At 62.6% G+C, this 17,434-nt stretch overlaps 4 protein-coding genes across 6 annotated transcripts; 3 read left to right on the top strand and 1 right to left on the bottom strand.

Annotated features, from left to right (window-relative positions):
• DPF1 (double PHD fingers 1) lies at positions 1 to 7,074 on the top strand. The gene is made up of 12 exons (XM_058859966.1): positions 1 to 87; positions 2,220 to 2,380; positions 2,743 to 2,835; positions 2,912 to 3,045; positions 3,528 to 3,617; positions 3,837 to 3,909; positions 4,541 to 4,666; positions 5,136 to 5,186; positions 5,546 to 5,662; positions 6,046 to 6,158; positions 6,266 to 6,347; positions 6,965 to 7,074. Exons 1-12 carry the CDS (start codon positions 56 to 58, stop codon positions 7,033 to 7,035), a joined length of 1,143 nt encoding a protein of 380 aa, XP_058715949.1. The 5' UTR covers positions 1 to 55; the 3' UTR covers positions 7,036 to 7,074.
• Positions 7,075 to 8,626: 1,552 nt separating this feature from the next.
• B9D2 (B9 domain containing 2) lies at positions 8,627 to 10,485 on the top strand. The gene is made up of 4 exons (XM_058859970.1): positions 8,627 to 8,650; positions 8,894 to 8,985; positions 9,271 to 9,396; positions 9,678 to 10,485. The coding sequence occupies exons 2-4, from the start codon at positions 8,898 to 8,900 to the stop codon at positions 9,983 to 9,985; spliced, it is 522 nt and encodes a 173-aa protein (XP_058715953.1). The 5' UTR covers positions 8,627 to 8,650; positions 8,894 to 8,897; the 3' UTR covers positions 9,986 to 10,485.
• Positions 10,486 to 11,081: 596 nt separating this feature from the next.
• On the top strand, positions 11,082 to 14,054 carry TGFB1 (transforming growth factor beta 1). 3 transcript variants are annotated; one of them, XM_058859963.1, is made up of 7 exons: positions 11,082 to 11,567; positions 11,730 to 11,932; positions 12,085 to 12,202; positions 12,355 to 12,441; positions 12,734 to 12,884; positions 13,234 to 13,387; positions 13,831 to 14,054. In XM_058859963.1, the coding sequence occupies exons 1-7, from the start codon at positions 11,222 to 11,224 to the stop codon at positions 13,987 to 13,989; spliced, it is 1,218 nt and encodes a 405-aa protein (XP_058715946.1). In that variant the 5' UTR covers positions 11,082 to 11,221; the 3' UTR covers positions 13,990 to 14,054. The 3 variants fall into 3 exon arrangements, with proteins under 3 accessions (XP_058715946.1, XP_058715947.1, XP_058715948.1); XM_058859964.1 differs by lacking the exon at positions 13,831 to 14,054 and adding an exon at positions 13,671 to 13,819; XM_058859965.1 differs by lacking the exon at positions 12,355 to 12,441.
• Positions 14,055 to 14,338: 284 nt separating this feature from the next.
• CCDC97 (coiled-coil domain containing 97) lies at positions 14,339 to 16,166 on the bottom strand. The gene is made up of 4 exons (XM_058859818.1): positions 15,704 to 16,166; positions 15,100 to 15,274; positions 14,648 to 14,860; positions 14,339 to 14,561 (listed from the first exon to the last, which is right to left on the bottom strand). Exons 1-4 carry the CDS (start codon positions 15,849 to 15,851, stop codon positions 14,453 to 14,455), a joined length of 645 nt encoding a protein of 214 aa, XP_058715801.1. The 5' UTR covers positions 15,852 to 16,166; the 3' UTR covers positions 14,339 to 14,452.
• Positions 16,167 to 17,434: the final 1,268 nt, after the last annotated feature.

The following is a 17,434-nucleotide window of genomic DNA, read 5'->3' as shown; positions in this document are numbered from 1 at the left end:
GGGGCCGAACCCCGCCGCCCCCTCCCCGAGCGCGGAGCGGCCCCGGCGGCGCAAAATGGCCACGGCTCTGCACAAACCCCTCAAATGGTGAGTGGGGGGCTCCGGCACCGGCACCGGCACCGGGCACGGCCCCCGGCGCGGGGAGGGGCACGGAGGGGCCGCGCGGGGAGGGGGAGCAGGCTCCGGCACCGGCACCGGCAAGGAGGGACCCCCGGGACCGGCTGGGTGGGACCCCCGGTACCGGCGGCGATGGAGCCCCGGTACTGGAGGGGAGGGACCCGGTGAGGGTGGGGACCCGGTACCGGAGGGGGTAGAGGTGCTGGTACCGGTGGGGATGGAGATGCCGGTGCCGGAGGGGATGGAGATGCCGGTACCGGAGGGGATGGAGGTGCCGGTACCGGAGGAGATGGAGGGTCCGGTACCGGCGGGGATGGAGGTGCCGGTACCGGAGGGGATGGACCGGTGAGGATGAAGCCGCTGGTACCGGTGGGGATGGAGATTCCGGCATGGAGCCCCCGGTACGGGTGGGGATGATCCCCGGTACCAGCGGGGATGGAGGTTCCGGTACCGGAAGGGATGGAGGTGCCGGTACTGGAGGGACTGGACCCGGCAGGGATGGAGATGCCGGTACCGGAGGGGATGAGCCCCGGTACCGGTGAGGATGGGGCCCCGGTTCGGGCGGGGACGGAGCCGTGGCTCTGCTGGGGTGGAACCCACGGGGAGCCGAGCCCCCGGTACCGGCAGGGACGGACCCGGCGGGGATGCGGTACCGGAGGGATTGGAGGTCCCGGTACCGGAGGGGATGGGGATCCCGGGGCTGGGGGTCCCTGGGTTGGAGGTCCCGGTACCGGCACAGCGGGATTTACCTTGGGGGACCCTCGGTACCGGCAGGGATGAGGCCGCGGTCCCGATCCCAGTCCCGGTCCGGGTACCGATCCCGGTCCCCATCCCGATCCCAGTCCCTGTCCCAGCCCCGTCCCAGTTCTGATCCCGGTTCCAATCCTGACTCAGTCCCGCTCCTGGTTCTGATCCCGGTCCCAGTGCTGGGCCCTGTTCCAACCGGGTCCCTCCCCTCCGGTACCTGAACCTCCATCCCCTCCGGTCCCGGTTCTGACCCCGGCACTGACCCCGTCCCGGTCCCGGTCCCGGCTCCGGTTCTGATCTCAGTCCCGATTCTGATCCCGATCCTGGTCCCAATCCCGGTTCTGGTCACGGTTCCGGCCCCACCCCCGGGGATTTTTTGGGGGATTTTGGAGGGTCCCTGGGGGTTTATGGGGTTGGGGAGGGTCAGACCAGGCGCTGTCCCCCCATTTTGGGCTGGGGGTCCGGGGGTTTTTGGGGTCTACCCAAATTGGGGCCACGTTGTTTTGGGGGGGTTCACAAAGATTTTGGGGGTCCCCGAATTGGGGGGTCCCAAACCTGAGCCCCCCAAAAGGGACCGCGATGCCCTGGGGGGTGGGGCCCTTCTGGAGGGGGGTTTGGGTCAAATTTTGGGGTGTGGGGTCCCTAGATTTGGGGTCCCCGATCACTTCATCCGTTGTTGGGGGGTCGTGCTGCTCTTATGGGGTGATTTGGGGTTCCGGATCGGGTCCTGGGGGGTTTCGGGGGGGTCCCAAGATTTGAGGTCACCCCCGGACCCCAGAGCGGAGTATTGGGGTGAGAAACGGAGAAAACGGAGCCGGGAAGCTCCGGGAGGGGTTTTTGGGGGGTCAGGGGTTGTTTGGGGAGGGGGTCCGAGTAGGTTTTGGGGTTCAGACGGGGATCAGGCGGCTCCGGGGAGGATTTTGGGGTGGGAAGCAGAGATAACGGGGCCAGGAGGCTCCGGCAGGGGTTCTGGGGCCAAGGGCGGTCTGGGGTTCGGTCCAGGGGAGTTTTGGGGTTCGGTCCGGGGGATCTTTGGGGTTCAGGCGGGACCCCTGAATTTGGGGGTATCGGGGCGGATTTTGGAGTCCCCCCCGCGGCCCGGGACCCTCGGGAACACCCGGGACAGGCGGGACCGGGCTGGGCGGGGGTCTCGGGGTGGGGGTCCCTGGGTTGGGGGCGGATTTTGGGGTTCAGGCGGTGCCCCCGCAGCCCGGGGGAGGAGCCGTGCCCGGGACAACCCGGGATGCTCTGGACGGGGTTCCGCGGGTCCGGAGCCGGTCTGGGCGGGGGTCCCGGTGTCGGGGGAGCCCCCCGGTGTCGGGGAGGATTTGGGGGTTCAGGCGGTGCCCCCGCAGCCTGGGGGAGGAGTTCTACCGCGAGGCTCTGGAGCACTGCCGCAGCTACAACTCCCGGCTCTGCGCCGAGCGCAGCCTCCGCCTGCCCTTCCTGGACGCGCAGACCGGGGTGGCCCAGAGCAACTCCTACATCTGGATGGAGAGAGCGCACCGGCGGCCCGGTGAGACCCCCGGGACAGGGGAGAGACCCCCGGGACCCCCCCGGGACCCTCGGGATAGGGGAGAGACCCCTGGAGTAGGGACAGAGTGCACCGCTCCTGGGGTTGGGGTCAGCTTGGCGTCAGGGTCACTCTGGAAGTTGGGGTCACTCTGAAGGGTTGGGGTCAGCTTGGGGGGCTTGGGGTTACTGGGGTCACTTGGGGGGTTCAGGGTCAGTTTGGGGTTGGGGTCACTCTGGGGGCAAAGGGTCAGTTCAGGGTCATGATCAGTCTGGGGTCACTGGAGTCACTCTGGGGGAGTCAGGGCCAGTCCGGGGGTGCTGTGGTCAGTTCAGAGTGGTCACTCTGTCCGGCCGTGCCCCCAGGCCTGTCCCCGGGCCAGATCTACTCGTACCCCGCCCGCTGCTGGCGCAAGAAGCGGCGCCTGAACATCCTGGAGGCTCCACGGCTTCGGCCCTGTGAGTACCGGGGGCGGCCGGAGGGGCGGCCGGAGGGGCCGGAGCGGTGGCCGGAGCTGACCGGCCGTGTGCGCAGACTGCGAGGCGCCGCTGCGGAAGGAGGGGGCGCTGCCCGAGGGGCCGGTGCTGGAGGCGCTGCTCTGCGCAGAGACCCCCGAGCGCAAGGGGGGAGACGGCGGCAAGGACGAGGAGACGGCGCTCGAGGGAACGGTCAGTGCTGGCCGTGGGGTTGGCTGGCTGGCCGTGTGTCCGTCTGTCTGTCTGTCTGGCCAGCTGTGTGTCTGTCCATCTGTCCATCCATCTGTCCATGTATCCGTTTGTCTGTCCGCGTGTCCATCTGTCCATGCATCCATGTCTCTGGATGTGTGTCCGTGTGTCCAGCTGTCCACGTGTCCATGTGTGCATCCGTCTGTGTGTGTGTCTGTCCATGTGTGTGTCTGTCCATCTGTCTGTGTTTCTGTCTGTCCTGCTGTCCATCCTTCTGTCTATCCAGCCATGCATCCTGCAGTTCGTCTGTGTGTCCAGCTGCCCAGCCACTGTCCCTCTGTCCATTGTCCCTCCATCCATTGTCCATCTGTCCACCCCTTGTCCATCAATCCGTCCATCCCTCCCCCCAATACCCCAAACACCAATTTCTCCCCCAAATCCCCCCAAAGTCCTCCAAAATCCCCAACCCGCCCCTTCCCCCCCAGAAACCGCCCCCTCCCGAGTTCCCGCACGACCCCGACGGGGACGAGCTGGATGATGACCCCCCCCGGCGCAAGAACAAGGCCAAGGGCAAGGTGAGTGTCCGGCGGCCGCACGGCCGGACAGCTGGACAGCCACATGGCTGGACAGCCCCATCGCCAGACAGCTGGACAGCCGGACACATGGCCGCACGTCTGGATAGCCGGACACACACACACGGCCGCACAGCTGGACAGCTGGACACACGCACAGCTGGACAGCTGGATGGCCGAGTGGCCGCAGAGCTGACCGCGGTGTGGGCGCGCTGCCTGCAGGCATACGGGATGGTGATGAAGAGGAGGGTGGACGCTGTCCTGGAGGAGCGGGACAAGCCCTACGTGTGTGACAGTGAGTGGGGCGGGGCTGAGGGGGCAAATCTGGGGGGCTGAGGGGGTAAATCGGGGGGGGTAAATCGAGGGGGGGCTCAGGGGTCCCCGGGCCGAATTTGGGGGAGTTTGGGGCCTCTGGGCCAAATTTGGGGGGGTTGGGAATCCTTGTTCCCCACTGAGTGACCACTCAGACCTGAGTGACCTGTGTTCACGTGTCTATGTGTCCGTGTGTCCGTGTCCGTGTGTCCGTGTCCGTGTGTCTGTGTGTCCGTGTCCGTGTGTCCGTGTGTCTGTGTGTCCGTGTGTCCATGTCCATGTGTCCGTGTGTCCGTGTGTCTGTGTGTCCGTGTCCGTGTGTCCGTGTGTCCGTGTGTCCGTGTGTCCGTGTCCGTGTGTCCGTGTCCGTGTGTCCGTGTCCGTGTGTCCGTGTCCGTGTGTCCGTGTGTCTGTGTGTCCGTGTGTCCGTGTGTCCGTGTCCGTGTGTCCGTGTCCGTGTGTCCGTGTGTCCGTGTGTCCGTGTGTCCGTGTGTCCGTGTGTCTGTGTGTCCGTGTGTCCGTGTGTCCGTGTCCGTGTGTCCGTGTCCGTGTGTCCGTGTGTCCGTGTGTCCGTGTCCGTGTGTCCGTGTGTCCGTGTCCGTGTGTCCGCGCAGTCTGTGGGAAGCGCTACAAGAACCGCCCTGGGCTCAGTTATCACTACACCCACACCCACCTGGCCGAGGAGGAGGGCGAGGAGCCAGGGGGGGGCGCGGGGCCCCCCCGCAGGAACCACCACAAGCGTGAGGAGGGGCTGGGGGGGATCTGTCCCAATTTTGGGGTGTCGGGGGAGTCTCTGTCCCGGTTTTGGGGGGGTTGGGGGTCCCAGTGCCATTTGGGGTGGTTTTGGGGTCCCTGTACGATTTTAGGGTGGTCTTGGGGGGGTCTGAGTCCAGTTTTGGGGAGGTTCTGGGGGTCACTGATCTATTTGGGGAGGTTCTGGGGGGTCCCTGATCCATTTTGGGGGGATTTTGGGGCATCCTTGATCCATTTTGGGGGGCCTCTGGGGGTCCCTGTGTCCTTTTGGGGGGTTCAGGGGGGCTTGGACCTGATTTGGGGGTATCCTGGGGGTCCCTGATCCATTTTTGAGAGGGTTCTGACGGGTCTCGTCCCTTTTTTTGGGTTTTGGGTGTGGGTCCCTGAAGGGCTGTGACGCCACCCCCAATTTTTGGGGGGGTCTTCACCCCCTTTTTTTGTGCCTTTGCCCCCCAGAGTTTTACAAAGAGTTAAACTGGGTCCCCGAAAACCAGCGCAGGAACACAGGTACCCCAAAATCACCCCCAAATCACCCCAAAACTCACCAAAACTGACCAAGATCACCCCAAAACTCACCAAAATCACCCCAAAACTCCTCAAATCACCCCAAAACTGTTCAAAACACCCCAAAATCTCCCGTAAATCACCGTAACTCCAAACCAGCCCCAAACCAGCCCTAAAGATCCTGAAATCTCCTTCCCCCACATTTTGGGGGTCTCTGGAGGGGTTTTTTGGGGGGGATCTCTGGAAATTTTGCAGTTTTATTGAGAGATTTTGGGGTAGCTTTGGGGTTTTTTTTGGGAGAGTGTGTTTGGGGTCCCCCCCCACATTTTGGGGTTCCCCCCCACATTTTGGGGTCCCCCCAGGCCGCCCCGCCCCCCCCGGGCCCCCCCCCGAGGGTCCGTGCGATTTCTGTGCCGGCGGAGCCCGAGCGCGCGGGGCCGAGGAGCAGCTGATCGCGTGCGCCGACTGCGGGAGAGCCGGTGACACACGGGGACACCGGGGGGGACATCGGGGGACACCGGGGGGACACTGGGGACAGTGGGGCCAGTGGGGGGACAGTGGGGCCAGTGGGGGGACATTGGGGCCATTTGGGGGATTTGGCCGTGTGGGGATTTTGGGGTGTGGGGATTTTGGGGTGGTTTTTGGGGGTGGTTTTTGGGGTGTTTTTGGGGGTGGTTTTGGGGTGGTTTTGGGGTGGTTTTTGGGGTGGTTTTTGGGGTGGTTTTTGGGGTGGTTTTTGGGGGTGGTTTTGGGGGTGGTTTTTGGGGTGTTTTTGGGGGTGGTTTTTGGGGTGTTTTTGGGGGTGGTTTTGGGGTGGTTTTTGGGGTGGTTTGGGGGTGATTTTGGGGTTTTTGGGGCGCAGGGCACCCGTCGTGCCTGCAGTTCTCTCTGGCCATGGCGGCGGCGGCGCGCTCCTACCGCTGGCAGTGCATCGAGTGCAAGTCCTGCAGCCTCTGCGGCACCGCCGAGAACGACGTGAGGGACACCCCAAAATCCGCCCCAAAATCCCGATTTTCCCCCCAGTCCTGATTTCTCCCAAATCCCGATTTTCCCCCAAATCCCGGTTTTTGGCCCCAAACCAGGACCAGCTGCTGTTCTGCGACGACTGCGACCGCGGTTACCACATGTACTGCCTGAGCCCGCCCATGGCCGAGCCCCCCGAGGGTACCCAGATCCGGGGGGATTCCCCGGAATTCGGGAATTCTGGGATTTGGGGGGATTTTTTTGGGGATTTTTATGGGGGATATTGGGGGATTTGGGGGCATTTTTGGTGGGGATTTGGGGGGGATTTGGGGATTTTTGGGGAGATATGGGGGAACTCGAGGGAATTTGGGTACTTTGGAGGGATTTGGGGGATTTTTATGGGGGATTGGGGGAGGATTTTTGGGGAATTTGGGGTGATTTGGGGATTTTATGTGGGGGGATTTGGGGGGATTTTGGTGTTCTGAGGGGATTTGTGGGGATTTGGAGGCATGTGAAGAGATTTGGGGAGATTTGGGGGGGGGATTTGGGGGTAGGAAAGGGAATTTCGGGGCGTTTGGGGGGAATTTGGGACAGATTTAGGCGGAATTTTGGGGTATGTTTTGCCGGTTTGGGGTGGATTTGGGGCTTCGGGAAGGGGAACTCTGTGGGATTTTAGTGGGATTTTGTGTGGAATTTTGGGTTTTGGGGTGGATTTTGGGTCAAATTCTGGGCGTTTTGGGGCTCAGGGAGCTCTCCCTGATTTTTCTGGGTGAATCCCATGGGTTTTTTTGGGTTAAAATCCGGGATTTTTGGCGCAGGGAGCTGGAGCTGCCACCTGTGCCTGAGGCAGCTGAAGGAAAAGGCCTCGGCCTTCATCACCCTCACTTAGGGGGGGCCAAAACCCCCCCAAAACCCCCCAAACCCCCCCAAACCCCCAACCCCCCCCCCAAATCCTTCAAAAGCCATAACAGAGCTGGGGGGGGAGGGGGAAATTTGGGGAGGGGGCTGCAAATTTGGGGTGGGGGGGCACAAAGTGTTGCATGATGGGAAAAAAGGGGGGCCCCCCCGCGCCCCTCCCCCCCCGGGTGAGTTTGGGGGGGCGGGGGGGGTTGGTGTTGTCAAGGGGGGTTTTTTGGGGGGGGTCTTTGCCCGGCGCCCTCCCCCATCCCGGGGGGGGTTTTGGGGCGTCCTCCCCCCACTTTTGGGGCCCCCCCGTGGTGTCGTGGTCGGTTCTGTGCTGTGGTGTCCGTGCAGTAAATTTGGGGGTCTCCCCCCCCCCCCGACCCGTGTGAGACCCCCAAAATCCGGGAAGGGGGGGAGGGGGGAACTGAGTAATTGGGGGGAGGCAAAAAAGGGGGGGTAAAACTGGGGGGAGTAACCCGAAAATTTGGGATAAACTCAAAATTTGGGGGGGGGCGCCTGAAATTAGGGGAGAGAAACCTAAAATATGGGAGGAACATGGGAAATGAAGGGAAAACTCCCAAAATTTGGGGGGAATGACCTGAAATTTGGGGTGGAAATCCCAAAAACAGCCCCAAAATAGAGAAGAACCCCCCCAAAACAGACCCTGGGGCTCATTTTTGGGTAAAATGTCTCCAGCAGTGGTGAAAACTGTGATTTTTTTGACATGAGCAGTGAAGATTGGGTTAAAAAAAGCACATTTGGGATCAATATTGAGGTGAAATGTTTCGTTTTGGGGGCAAAACAGCTCAAGATTGGTCCAAATGGCTGGTTTTGGGTCAAGACTGGGCAGAATTTGCTCAATTTCAGCTGAAGCGGGTGAAAATGAGGTGAAATTACTAATTTTTGGGGGTGAAAATGGGTCTGGATTGGGCAAATTGAGTCATTTTGGGTTGAGATGGGGTGAAATGGGACATTTTTGGGTCAGGATTGGTCAAAACATGGGCAAAACTGGCCTGGATTGGGAGATTTGGCTCATTCTGGGCCCAAACGGGTCAAGACTGGGCAAAAATTGTTCATTCTCAGGTCAAGATTGGGTTCATAGTGAGGCAAAGTGGTCGATACTGGGCAGAACGGCTCATTCTGGAGCAAAAGTTCAGGGAAAAGTTCCCGGATTTGGGGAAAAAGCAATACTTGAGCTGCTTTTACACAAATGTGGCAGCTCCAGAGGAGGTTTAGGCACTAGAAGCGGCTGCTGAGATTTTCGGGAGGGGTCGGGGAAGCCGCGAATTCCCAAATTTTGGGGATTTTTTTCCTAATTTGGGGCGTCCGCCGGGACAGCCAAGATGGCGGCGGTACACACAAGATGGCTGAGGGAGGCACCCAAAGTGGCGCCGCCACTCTTCGCCACACTCAAAATGGCGCAGCAGTCGCTGGGGGGCACTCAAACCGAGGGGACGCTGACGCGCATGCGTTAGAGGTGACCGGCCTGAGCTGTCTCCACCAATGAGCGATCGCGTTTTCCCGGGCCGCGCGTTGTCGTGGCAACGGGAATGCGGAAGAGAGGATCGCGCACGCGCAGTGGCGGCGCGGGCAGGGGTCGAGTGAGCGACCCGGGGGATTCGGGGGGAATTTTGGGGGGAATTTGGGGAAATTTGGGGGGCGGCGAGAGAGGTGGGGGATGGGGGGGATGCAGGGAGATAAGGGGGGGGATGGGTGGGAATAATGGGCGGGGATAACGGGAAGATTTGGGGAAAACCCGGGGGGATCCGGGGGGGTTCCCTGAGGGGATTTTGGGGTTCCCTGAGGGGATTTTGGGGTGATTTGGGCGGGTTTTGGCTCCCCAGCCCCATGGCGGAGCTGCACCTCTTCGGGGAGATCGAGGGCGCCTCCGGCTTCTCCGAGCGCCGCCTCTTCTGCAAGTGGGGGCTGCACGCGGGTGAGGGCCCGGGGCTCCCGGGGGGTTTGGGGCACATTTGGGGCCTTAGGAGGTTCCCGGGGGCTCTTTGGGGAGAGCTTGGGGGGTCCCGGGGGGATTTAGGGGGGTCCCGCGTGGTTTTTGGAGGGGAGTTGGGGGTTACGGGTGGGTTTTGGGGGGTTCTGGGTGTTTTTGGGGGGTCCCAGGTGGTTTATGGGAGGTCCCGGGTGGGTTTTGGGGGGTCCCAGGTGGTTTGGGGGGGACCCGGGTGGTTTTGGGGGGTCCCAGGTGGGTTTTGTGCCGTAGGCGGGGCCTGGACGCTGCTGGCCGGGGCGGGGGCGGGGCAGACGCAGGTGGATGACCCTCAGGTGGACGATGTGGCCCATTGGGGACACCCCCTGGACATGCACCTGGCCACCAAGGGCCTGCAGGGTATGTGGGGACACACCTGGGGACATCAGGGACACATCTGTGGACATTGGGGACACACCTGGGGACACTCAGAGACATCCAGGGGCACCCCCAGGGGCTCAGCAAAGTTCCCACCCCCCCATGTCCTCCCTGGCCCTGTCCCCAGTGATGTCCCCGTGTCCCCAGTGATTTCCCCGTGTCCCCAGTGATGTCCCCAGTGATGTCCCCGTGTCCCCAGTGATGTCCCCAGTGATGTCCCCAGTGATGTCCCCGTGTCCCCAGTGATGTCCCCGTGTCCCCAGGGTGGCCGAAGCTGCTGCTGGAGGTGTGGCACGTGGACAGTTGGGGTCGCCATGGCCTGGCGGGTTACGGGGTGTGCGCGGTGCCGAGCGCTCCCGGCTCTCACCTGCTCACCTGCGTCACCTGGAGCCCGCGGGGCTCCCCTGGGCAGCGCCTGCTGGGCCCGGGGGCGCCGCGGCTGCTCCGGCCCGAGGCGGCCGCCAGCGCCGGGGAGCGGTTCCGCCTGCGCACCGAGAGCGCCGGTACCGTCCAGCTGAGACTGGGGGTGCTGCCCCGGCACCTGCACCGCTTCGGGGTGGCGCTGGGGTGACACTGGGGACACTGGGGTGACACTGGGACACCGGGACATCACTGCTGCCCCGGCACCTGCACCGCTTCGGGGTGGCGCTGCGGTGACACCGGGGACACCGGGATGACACCGGGATGACACCGGGGACACCGGGATGGCACTGGGGACACCGGGATGACACTGGGGACACCGGGGTGACACCGGGGACACCGGGGTGACACCGGGGACATTGGGCTGGGGACAGGGTGACAAGGGATGAGATTTTGGGGTCACTCTGGGCTTGGGGGCCCCCGGGGGGTGGCACTGGGGGGGTCCCCAAGGTTTGGTGGCCCCGCCCCCCCTTTGTCCCCCCGCCGTATCCCAAATAAAATGGGTGTCACCAAGCGCGGCTCCCGCGGGATTTGGGGGGGTCCCGAGTCCCCTCCCCCCTTTTTCGGGAGGCTCCGGAGCCTCCTCCCCCACCCGGGGGTCCGGAAATGTCCCAGACGCGGAAATGTCCCCCCCCCACCCCCGGCCGTGACTCAGTTTCCCCTCCCCTCCTTCCCCTTCCCCTCCCCCATGGGCGGAAAGGGGGGGCCCCCAACCCCCCCCACCCCCCCCGGCGGCGTTTCCTGGGTGGGGCCGCCCCGAGCGAAACGGGGCCAAAAGGGCCAAAATCGGCAAAAAGGGACAAAAAGTATAAAGCGGGACAATCCGGGGGCCACCGGGACCGGCCAGGGACCACCCGGGACAAAGCGGAACCGGTAGGGGACAAGCGGGACCACCAGGAACGGGCCAGGGCCAACCCGGGCCAAGCGGGACCGGGCCAAACCGGGAGCGGAACCGAGCCCGGGAGGGGAAATCCAGGGAGGTGTCCCGGGGTAAGTCCCGGTACCGGGGGGGTTATCCCGGTTCTAGGGGGGGTTATCCCGGTTTTGGGGAGGTTATCCCGGTTTTAGGGGGTTTATCCCATTTCCGGGGGGCGTGTCTCGATCCCGGGGAGTTTATCCCGGTTCTGGGAGCGTGTCCCGGGGCCGGGGGGATTTTTCCCGGTTCCAGGAGTTTATTCCCGGTCCCGGGAGTTTATCGCAGTCCAGGAGGCGTGTCCCGGTCCCGGGGGGTTTACCCCGTCCCGAGTTGGTCCCGGTCCCGGTGGGTTTCCCGTCCCGAGGAGTTTATCCCGGTCTCTCCCGCTCCCGCCGGCTCCCTCCCGGTCCATCCCCAGGGGTTCATCCCGGTCCCTGCCGGAGTCCGGTGCCGCTGTCCGGTCCCTCCGTGATGCGGCCGGCCGCGGTGCTGTCCGCTCTGTCCGTGCTGTCCGCTCTGTCCGTGCTGTCCGCGCTGCCCCGGGCCCGGGCTCTGTCCAGCTGCCGCTCGCTGGACCTGGAGGCGGCGCGGCTGAAGCGAATCGAGGCCGTGCGGGGGCAGATCCTGAGCAAGCTCCGGTTACCGGCACCGCCCGCCGAGCCCGCGGCGCCGCCGCCGCTGCCCGAGGAGGTTCGGGCGCTCTACAACAGCACCCGGGAGCTGCTGCGGCAGCGGGAGCGGCTCCGGCCGCCCGAGGACCCCCGCGAGTACTACGGGAAAGAGCTGCTGAGATTCGCCATGGAGAGCCCCGGGGACGGTGAGGGGACACCGGGACACGGGGGGGACACCGGGACACGGGCATGTCAGTGTCCCTGGGGTGACCCCAGTGCCCTGTGGGTGACCCCGCGGTGACCCCGGGATGTCCCTGGTGACCCCGCGGTGACCCCGAGGTGACCCCACGCTGTCCCGTGTCACACAGGCGAGGCCGAGCGCTGGCGCCCCACCCCACAGAGCCTCTTCTTCGTGTTCAACGCCTCGCGCGTGCGGGCCGGGCTGGGCCGGGCCGAGCTGAGCCGCGCCGAGCTGAGGATGCTGCGCCAGGGGACACCGGGGACAGCGCCAGGGACACCGGGGACAGCCACGACAGCCCTGGGGACCGAGCAGAGAGTCGAGCTCTACCAGGTGGGCACAGGGACAGCAGGGGATTGGGGACACTGGGGACATCGGGGGATGTTTGGGACACTGGGGGGGATTAAGGACATCTGGGGACATTGGCCCAAATGTCCCCAAATGCCCGATCCCTCCAGTGCCCTCAATGTCCCAAATGTCCCCAGGGCTTCGGGAACTCCTCCTGGCGTTACCTCCAGGGCCGCTCCGTCCGTGTCACGGCCGAGGACGAGTGGCTCTGGTTCGACGTCACCGACACCGTCCAGCAGTGGCTGCACAGCTCCGGTGAGACCCCAGAATCCACAGAATTCCCCCAAATCCTCTCAAATCTCTCTGAAATTCCTCAGGATCCCACCCAAATACCCCCCAAAATCCCCCCCAATCCCCATAAAATCCCCCCCAAATCCCCCCTGAATTCCCCAATTGTCTCTGGGCAGAGCCGCTGGGGCTGTTCCGGCTCAGCGTTCACTGCCCCTGCGAGCGCGGCGCCGGCGCCGAGCCCACCCTGAAGATCAGCATCGAAGGTGCCGGGGGGATTTGGGGGGATTTTGGGGAATTTTAGGATTTGGAGGGGACTAAGGGGGGATTCTGGAATTTTTTGGGGGGATTTGGGGGAGTTTTTGGATTTTTGGGGGATCTGAGGGAATTTCTGTCAGGATTTTGGGGGAATTTCGGGAGAATTTTAGAATTTTAGGTCGCTCTGGAGTGACCGTGGCCAGAATGACCCTAGGCCATGGAGACCGTGATGTCCCCAGATGTTCCCAAATGTCCCTGATGTACCCAAGGATGTCCCCAGTGATGTCCCCATGTCCCCAGGGTTCGAGCAGCCCCGTGGGGACATGCAGAGCATCGCACGCCGCCACCGCCGGGTCCCGCACGTCCTGGCCATGGCGCTGCCGGCCGAGCGCGCCCAGGCCCTGCACGGACATCGCCAGCGGCGCGGGCTGGACGAACAGACCTGTGGGGGGTGAGGGGACACTGGGGGGGACACTGGGGGGACACTGGGGGGGACACTGGGGGGGACACTGGGGGGACACTGGGGGGGACACTGGGGGGACACTGGGGGGGACACTGGGGGGACACTGGGGACAGCAGGCCCAAACCAGGCCTGGGGAGCAGAGCTGCTGCATGTGGGCCCCGTACATCGATTTCCCCAGGGACCCCCAAACCCCCCAGAATCCCCCCAAACCCTCCCGAATCCCCCCAAACCCTCCAGAATCCCCCCAAACCCCCCAGAATCCCCCCAAACCCTCCAGAATCCCCCCCAAACCCTCCCAGAATCCCCCCAAAATCCCCCCAAACCCCATTTCCCACAGGCCGGGGGAGCAGAGCTGCTGCGTGCGGCCCCTCTACATCGACTTCCGCCGGGACCTGCAGTGGAAGTGGATCCACGAGCCCCGCGGCTACATGGCCAACTTCTGCGGGGGGCCCTGCCCCTACATCTGGAGCGCCGACACGCACCACAGCACGGTGGGCGGGGGTCCCGGGGGGGTCTGGGGGGGCCGAGATCCTCTGTCCAGGGCTGAACTCGGCTGGGGACCCCCAGCATAGGCAGGGGGGGTCTGGGGGACTTGGGATTTGGGGCGGGGTCTCAGGGTCAGTTTGGGATTTGGGTGTGTTTTGGGTATATTTGGGTGTGTTTTGGGTATATTTGGGTGTGTTTTGGGTATATTTGGGTGTGTTTTGGGTATATTTGGGTGTGTTTTGGGAATATTTTGGTGTATTTTGGGTGTGTTTTGGGTGTGTTTTACAGCGCCTTTCAGGGCCATTCTGGGCTGATGCTGCTGTGGCGTTTCAAGCCAATTTGGGGCTGATTTGTGCTGAATTTGGGCCAAATTTGCTCTGATCTGTGCCGATTTTTGCCGATTTTTGCCGATCCGCTCTGACGTGTGCCGACGCGCGTGTCCCGGCAGGTGCTGGCGCTCTACAACCTGCACAACCCCGGCGGCTCGGCGGCGCCGTGCTGCGTCCCGCAGAGCCTGGAGCCGCTGCCCATCGTTTACTACGTGGGGCGCAAGGCGCGCGTGGAGCAGCTCTCGGGGATGGTGGTCAGCGCCTGCACCTGCAGCTGACCCCAAACCCCCCCGTTCTCGCCCCAAAATCCCCCCGGGACCGCCAAAAAACGTTATTTAATTTCCGCTGCCTCCTGTGGGGTTTTCTTGCGGTTCTGAACGAGGCGCCCCCAAAAATCTGGAGTGGAAAGGCAAAAATCTTCCCACAAAAATCCCCACAAAAAGCAGAAAATTTGGGGATCCCGAGAAATTGGGGGTGGGGGGGGTCCAGGAATTCTGAAGGGAAAAAATTTGGGAAGGAAAATTTTGGAGGAATCCCGGAAATTTGGGAGATTCTGGGAATTTTGGGCTTCCCCAAAAACTCAGATTTTTCCCTAAAAATCTCCCTCCAAAAAAGAAAGCAGAAAAATCCCAATTTCCCCCCAAAACCCCCAGGCCTGGAGGAGATTCCTTGGGATGGGGTGGGGGGATCCCCTTTATTTCTGGGAATTTTGGGATGGAATTTTGGGAATTCTGGGGGTCCCTAGTCCAGCTGGGGGGCCTCGCTGGGCTCCTCCTCATCGAAATATCGATCCTCCAAATCCCGGGAAACGATGTCCAGGTTGTCCAGATCCGGGTTCTCGTCCACCTGGCTGAGAAATTCGGGAATTTTTCAACCTTGGACATTTTGGGGTGATTTTGTCGGATTTTGAGGATTTTCGAGGCTTTCTGGGCTCACCTGTAGTCGAAATCCCCGTCCTGGCCCTCCAGGAAGCTCTGGTACATCCGGGTGGTGAATTCCAGGCGCAGCAATTCCTGCTCGGCCGCGTCCGGGATCCGCTCCTCACCCTCCTCATCCTCTTCCTCCTCCTCCTCCTCCTCCTCCTCCTCCTCCTCCTCCTCCTCCTCGGCTGCAAAACCCCAAAATCCCCACAGGGTCCCAATGGAATCGCTGGGAATTGCAAAACAAATCCCCAAAATCCCCCCCAAAAAATCCCCCAGATCCCCAATCCCGATCTCCAACCCCCAATCCCAAATCCCCGATCCCAAATCCCAAATCCCGACCCCAAATCCCAAATCCCGACCCCAAATCCCAAATCCCGACCCCAAATCCCTGATCCCAAATCCCCACCCAGGCTCTCTCCCAGCGAGCTCAGCAGCAGCTCCCGCAGTTTCTGGGCCTCTCCAGACGGGATTTTGGGCTCATTCCCGAGGATTTTGGGCTCATTCCAGGGGATTCTGGGCTCATTCCCGAGGATTTGGGGTCGGTTCCGGGGGTTTTGGGGCTCTCGGAAGCGGCCGATGTAGTGCTGGAAGAGCCGCGGCGCCCGCAGCCGCATCCGCTCCTCGCTGAAGTAATCGCCCTCTGGAAAGGGGAAAAACCGGGAAAAACAGCGGGAAATGAGGAATTGCGGTCCCAAAGGATGCGGGAAGCGAAAACCCCTGGAATTAAGGGAAAATCCCCCAAAATCCCAGTAAAATCCAAAGAAATCCGTTCAAAATCCCCCCAAATCTGATCAAAATTCCACTCAAATCCCAAAAAAATCCCATCAAAATCCCAGAGAATTTCGGGAAAATCCCAGAAAATACAAAAAAATCCCCAGGAAAATCAAAACCCCACAGAAGACCCCAGGCTCCCTCTAAGGCCCCCGACATTCGCTCCAATCCCCCCGGAATCCCACAGAACCCCACAGAACCCCACAGAATTCCCTCCAAGCCCCCGGGATTCCCGAAATTGGCTCCAATTCCCGGGATCCGTTCTCGGTGTCCCCTCGCTTTGGGTCCCCCCCGGTACCTCGGAGCAGCTCCCTGAGGGCCGCGAAGCGCCGGTTCCGCAGGCGGGTGCGCGCGGGGGGGCGGCCCCGGGGGGCGCCCCGGGACCGATCCGGGCCCGTTCGGGGCTCCCGGGGACCCCCCGAGGGCTCGGGGGAGGGGTCGGCCATGGGGGCGGGGCCAGAAAAACGGCGGGGGGGGAATGGGGAGGGGTCCCCAAAATGGGGGGAAGCCCCTCAAAAAGGGGGATGGTGGGGGTTAAGGGAGGAGGGGGGACCCCAAAACCCGGGGGAAGGGGGGGACGGGGCCCCCAGAAAACCCAAAATCGCCCCGGAACCGCGGAGGCCTCAGCGAGGCCCGCAGGCCCCAACCCGCAACCGCGGCTCCCGGGAAACCAAAACCCGCCCGAAACCCCCCCGGAGCCCTAAAACCCCCCCGGGGACCCCAAAACCCCTCTGGGGACCCCAAAAGTCTCCTCAGAACCCCAAAAATCCCCGCGGGACCCCAAAACCTCCCCTCCGGGACGCCCAAAACTTCCCCGCGGTTCCGGCCGGCCCCGTTTCAGTGCGACACCGCCGGTGCGCGGTGCGCGTCCGGCGCGCTTCGACGTCACTTCCGGGAGAGAAACAACGGCTCCTCCCGAAAGTTCCGGGGGCCGAAAGGTTCCGGGGTGACCCCGAGTGACCCCAAATGACCCCAGAGTGACCCCAAATGACCCCAGAGTGACCCCAGAGTGACCCCAAATGACCCCAGAGTGACCCCAGAGTGACCCCAAATGACCTCAGAGTGACCCCAAATGACCCCAGAGTGACCCCAAGATCTGCGGAGGGAAAGGCAGGAATGGGGGGGAGAGGGAAAACCCGGGAAAAACCAAAGGGAATTTGGGGGAAAAATGGGAAAAATGGGAAAAGGGAAGGAGTGGAAAGGTGGAACTGGAAATGGGAAAAAGAATCAGGATAAAAAGGGGAAAAATGGGAAAGAACCCAGGAAAGCTCCAGGAAAAGCAGGAAGGGCCAGGAAAAGAGGCAAAGCCCCAGGAAAAGTCCAGGAAAAGCGGGAAATCTCCGGGAAAAGCGGGAAAGGGCGGGAGATCTCCGGGAAAAGCGGGAAAGGGCGGGAAATCTCCGGGAAAAGCGGGAAAAGCCGGAGATCTCCGGGAAAAGCGGGAAAGGGCGGGAGATCTCCGGGAAAAGCGGGAAAGGGCGGGAGATCTCCGGGAAAAGCGGGAGGAAATGGAAATTATTCCACGAGGCCGGAGCCGCTGCCGAGGTTAAAAATAATCTTTGTTGTGGGGGAGGGGCGGAGGCCGAGCCCCGGGCTCGGGGAATTTGGGGGATTTGGGGAATTTGGGGGATTTTTGGGATTTTGGGGGTCACTGGGAGCCGCCGGAGTCGAAGGAGCCGAAGAAGGGGGGCCAGGGGGGGCCCTGGGGGTAGAACTGCTGCCAGCCCGGGGGGCTCTGCGGGAACGGAGACAAAACCCGGGATCAGAGCCCCAAAATCCCGGGGATTCCACCCAAATCCCAAACCCCTCCTGGCGCCCCAAGCCCCGCCCTTCGCCACCCCCCAAATCCCCATTTTCCGCCCCAAATCCCTGTTTTCTGCCCCAAATCCCTGTTTTCTGCCCCAAATCGCGTTTTTCTCGCCGGTTTCCCCCCTTTTTCCGCAAATTCTTTATTTTCTGCCCGGCTTCCGACCCCTTTTTTCCCATTAATTCCCTTTTTTTACCCCAAATCCCATTAAATATTCCCAAA

The sequence above is a fragment of the Poecile atricapillus genome, chromosome 31 (assembly GCF_030490865.1).
Source record: "Poecile atricapillus isolate bPoeAtr1 chromosome 31, bPoeAtr1.hap1, whole genome shotgun sequence".
Classification (NCBI taxonomy): domain Eukaryota; kingdom Metazoa; phylum Chordata; class Aves; order Passeriformes; family Paridae; genus Poecile; species Poecile atricapillus.
This window is presented reverse-complemented; position numbering and strand designations above follow the sequence as displayed.